The sequence below is a fragment of the Tuber melanosporum genome, assembly GCF_000151645.1.
Source record: "Tuber melanosporum whole genome shotgun sequence assembly, scaffold_5, strain Mel28".
NCBI lineage: Eukaryota > Fungi > Ascomycota > Pezizomycetes > Pezizales > Tuberaceae > Tuber > Tuber melanosporum.
Genome location: NW_003299095.1, coordinates 986,292 through 991,031, shown reverse-complemented (window position 1 = coordinate 991,031; position 4,740 = coordinate 986,292). Strand labels below are relative to the sequence as shown.

At 47.1% G+C, this 4,740-nt stretch overlaps 2 protein-coding genes; both read right to left on the bottom strand.

The window, feature by feature from the left end:
• Positions 1-1,971: 1,971 nt before the first annotated feature.
• On the bottom strand, positions 1,972-4,170 carry GSTUM_00008805001 (uncharacterized protein; the record flags this gene model as incomplete). XM_002840283.2 has 7 exons in its annotated part: positions 1,972-2,115; positions 2,172-2,241; positions 2,306-3,319; positions 3,393-3,637; positions 3,732-3,806; positions 3,879-3,912; positions 3,985-4,170. 7 exons carry the CDS (start codon positions 4,168-4,170, stop codon positions 2,012-2,014), a joined length of 1,728 nt encoding a protein of 575 aa, XP_002840329.1. The 3' UTR covers positions 1,972-2,011.
• Positions 4,171-4,200: 30 nt separating this feature from the next.
• On the bottom strand, positions 4,201-4,561 carry GSTUM_00008804001 (uncharacterized protein; the record flags this gene model as incomplete). Its single annotated transcript, XM_002840282.1, has 3 exons — positions 4,201-4,232; positions 4,286-4,445; positions 4,535-4,561. 3 exons carry the CDS (start codon positions 4,559-4,561, stop codon positions 4,201-4,203), a joined length of 219 nt encoding a protein of 72 aa, XP_002840328.1.
• Positions 4,562-4,740: the final 179 nt, after the last annotated feature.

The following is a 4,740-nucleotide window of genomic DNA, read 5'->3' as shown; positions in this document are numbered from 1 at the left end:
GCTTGGGATTAGTGGTAAACCAGTTAGTAGTATCTCTGTGCCGGTGGGGGCTTGTCATATGCCAGTGTTAGCAGTATGAGTTTAAATAAAATTAAACTCACTTCTAAGTACTTTTCCTATTTATTACTCTAACGAATACAAAACACCTTTATGCTCTTTATCGTTATCACAACCTGTATTGCTATAACGACAAGAATACTCTTAACAAGGAAGAGTTAGAGAAAGCTTATGATAGGCGTTCCCCATAGAAGACAACAGTCTTGTACTATCGGGAACGTAGGCAGAGACCTAGTACTATCAGAAGGCTAAGAAGAAGAGGAGAAGAAAAGTATCATTTTCCATCGCCAAGAACTAACTATCAGAAGGTAGATCATTACACCTCAAGTGCTCCTGAAGTAGTATATTGCCAACTGGGCCCCATATCTCCCCCAATTCTGCTTCCATATCTATCCATAAGGTCTCTATTAAATTCAAATCTGGTGATTATGCTGACTATTGAATAGTATCTACCTCATTCAAATCTGTATATACCCTGGCATATTTTTCATGACCAGGGGGTCCATTTTCTATCACCCGGACCTATCCATACTCCTCACAGCACTGTTGCCAGAAAGGTACCAGATAGGACTCCATGATGTTCTCCACATACAAAGCAGAGTCTATTTTAACCTTATCAGGTATAAATACCAACTCAGACTTTAGAGCACTGCAAAACCCACTCCAAGCCATGGTTGAGCCTCAGTCCTGCTGAAAGTTCTCATTGATGCAGTTAATGTGGAACTCTTCCTCTGGCAGGTGAATAACTTACAGGCCATGGCCAAATCATGTTGTTGAAAAGGTCGATTCATCGGTCCATAAAACTCATCTCCACTCCTCATAGGTTCAGTTGAGTCTTTCTTGGTACCATTCAATGTGTTTGGGCTTATTAGCTGACCAGATATTGAATTTCCGTAGTGGTATTCGTTTGTGATACCCCAGTTTCTCTATCACATTCTTAACAGTCCTTGGTGAACAGGCGTAATTCATCTCCAACACAATTGCATCCCATGATAGACACCCAGTTGAAGCATCTCATGTTACAAAGGCGACAAGCCAGACAATTTCTGCTTCATCGAAAATAGGAGGCTGGCCACACCATTTCTGATTTAAGAGGGTACGGTATTTCTTCACACGTTTACAGATCTAGACTTCTCTTAGTACTAAATTGCAGTAGAAAATCCTTGCCACTCACCTTTTGACAAGTCCGACGATTGATATTAAGCTCAGCTCTTATGCGTGACCAGTTCCAGCCAACACTATCCCGTAGCGAGATGACCTTGATCCGGTTATCTTGCGTAGTCTCCAAATGCCTTTTACCTGGCGGTAGTGGTTTACAAGTTCTCTTCATCTTCATTTTTTTTTTTCTTTTTTCTTTCTCTTGGTAGCAGGGAGAGGAGGTGTTGAGTGAGTGATTGTGTCACTTATATAGTAGTCAGGTATAGTTGTTTATATGGTGGTATACTCATTTCCTTCAGGCACTTCACATTTTATTTCTGCTTAGTTAATAATGTCTCAAAGGCTCAGTCCTTTGTGCGACCGCGCCCGACTTACCCTTGTACCCGAGTACAAGTACGATATTCCTTCTTTGTATTCTACATCCTTCTTATTTTCATTTCACATTTCTCTACTTTGTGTTTTCTTTTTTCTTTTTTCTTCTAACTTACCTTAATGTGTGACTTTGCTCAACCTCACTCGCAGGGCGGCACATTCTACGATATCTCTTGCTTAGATATGGTATTGTGGCAATGTGGCATTGTAGTAGTGTGGCTTGACTGGCTTACGGTAGTCGTATGATATCATACGGGCCCCGGAATTAAGCGCAGTGGGGCGCAATATAGACGGCAGGGACTCGGGTGTTCGGCGATGTGATTAGCTACCGGACACATACGAATAGAGTATCGGGACGTTAGAAATCGTGGAACTTATCAGTGATAGTTGGTGCGGCTATCATAGGGATTTGCTCTAAGCACTACTATGTAGGCTTTGCCGAAACCACAAAGGTCGATGTACAAATACGGTATTTACCCTTCAAAAAAAAAAAGGGTACCCTTTGGGATAGCGGCCTAGACATGCATACTCCTGCTATGATGCAGGGATTTGATCGCGCTCACACGCTTATATACTATACTTACCCTCCTCCCACTTAAACACCTTCTTGAGTGCAATTGAGAACCTACGAATCGCCTCGGTCATGTCCGGTCCCTAAAACCAGTAATATTAGCAAAAAAATTCCCCTCACCACCTAAAAGTGCAATGGTCGACAAACCGCCTCAGCCGCAAAAGTGGCCCTAAAAAACAGCCCGGTATGCTTAACGTCCCTTTCCGCAGCGAACCAGCTGCCCGGGGACATAAGGACGCATTCGTTAACGCTAGCCTGGAAGATATCATTTTCGATCTCAATAATCTCCCTTTTTCCAAACTCTGGATGCTTCTCCACTGCAATCTTGATCCAGTGGAACATCCCAGCTGCTGGCGGGTTCCAGCTTGCGAGCTCCTTGGGCAGGTACTTCTCGCAGGCTTGGAGGATGATGTCTCGGCGTTGGGTGTACTCTTTGCGAATGAAGATTAGCCAGTCTAGGTAGCCGGTGTGGCCCCAGTGCTCGTCTAGCAGGCGGTGGATAACGACCTGTGAGAATCCTGAGGGATTCTGCGTTGAGACTTCGCAGTGACGGACGAAGCGTTCGCAAATTTGAGATGTGGCCGTTATCCAACCAAACCTGGCTCCTGGGGATATTACCTTCGAGAAGGAGTCCATGCGGATCACACGGCCGTCTATGTCCATTCTTAGGAGCGAGGGGACAAGTGAATTGAGGAATTCCTCGTGGGTTGCTGGGAGCGGGGTTGGGGGTGTATTGGGGCCCGTGTAGGGCTGCATCTGCAGGAAATAGTAGGGCTCATCTTCGATGATAAGTAGGTCGTGCTTTTGAGCGACTTTGTAGATCTCCTCGCGGCGCGATCTGCCTTGGGTTGAGCCTGTGGGATTCTGGCCTGACGGGACGGTGTACAATACGAATGGCTTCCGCCCCCCGCGGGCCTTCTCATCCCAATTCTCTAGCAGTTGGTCGAGGTCCCCCGGTAGAAGCCCTTCACTATCAATCTTAACACCAAGGAACTTGACGCCTAGCGGTGCAGCAGTCTCAACGGCTGTAGCAAAAGTGTACTCTTCCGAAATCACGTAGTCCCCACGCTCACAAAACATGCGATACAGCATTTCCAGTCCAGAGGTACTCCCCACATCGACAATACATTGCCAATCCTGATACGGCGGGTTGTGAACGATCTACCCATCCCACCGCATTCTATCCATCAGCCCCACACAACACCAAAAAAGAGAACACAAAGAGGACCCTCACCTCCGTATGCTCCGTAACGAACCTCAACATCTGGGCGGAGCCCGTTCCCTGCCCATAGTTAAGCGCAATCGCAAGATCGAAGGCGGACTTCCCCTCCGTCACATCGTGTTTGCCAATCTTGAGATTCTGCCCAGTAATCCTGGTCTCCTCTTCGGAGAACTGGCCGACGGTGGGAACTCTAACCTCAATATGCTCGAACGGGAAGTAGTCACTCGACGGAAGCCCCCCACCAAGAGAGATAAGCCCTATAACCGCATTATTGCACTGTGAGTCGTAGCTGTCATTTCATCTACCATGGCGGGGGACCAGGAAAGCAAGGTAGAGGGGAAGGTGGCGTACCTGGCTTCGCGAGATACTTTGCGGCATCTTTCAAGCTAGAACCTTTACGAGACTTGCTTTCTTGACTCAGACGATCTAATGCGCCCCCCCAGTCCCAATTAGCCTCCTACTCTACCTCTCGTCCCCTATTCCTCAACAGGGACTCACGATCCCACTTCTTTGCCAAAGGTTTCCACAACAGCTACCATAGCCCCCAGTCAGCCTCTTCCCGGCCCGCTCCATCCCACCTCCGAACACAGTGATCAAGACAGACCTTAGATTTAAAAAACTCCGAACCAGTCGCCGCCGCAACCCCCCCATTAAAAGCTCCACTCTTCAACCTCCTCGCCGGAACTCCGGCACAGGTAAGCGCGCTGGGAGACTCAACAGCGGATGTATCGGTAACGGTGTGAACGCCTGCATCCGGATAGCTCGGTAGATTCATTGACGGGGGAGCCATCACGTGTTTTTCGTATGGCTTGACTAATAGTCAAGCCTTTCGTTCCTTTTTTTTTTTTTTTCCTTTTTGTTTAGCTTGAATGTGAGGGTGCTTATCGATAAGATAAGGGTGATACCGTAGTGTAGAAAACTGGAGTGAAAGGTGCAGCTAAAAGTGCAAAAGGATGATTTTAAGATGCTGTACAACAATGCAAACAGCGATATCGAAGGGTTGGGCCAAGGAAGGATGGCAGAGATAAATAGAAAGCGTGTGAACAGTGCAGATGGAAGTGGGGACTGGCGGACGGGCGGATAGAATTAGGGAAGGAAGGAAAGGAAAGAGGAAGAAGAGGAAGAGAAAGGAAGGGAAAGAAAATAGAAAAGACAAGACTACGGGGAGCGAAGTCCGGCATCTTATTAGTGCCGGCTCAGCAATTAGCGTATCTGGTCTCTACTTGTCATACTCACTGTACAATATGTAACCAGCTAGGGGAGCGGGGATCAATTCGGGGAACTACGAGCTAGTTCGATCCATTTCCAGACCGGTACTTATCCTCGTGATAAGGTTCCCGGGCTTAATCGAGGGCTTTAG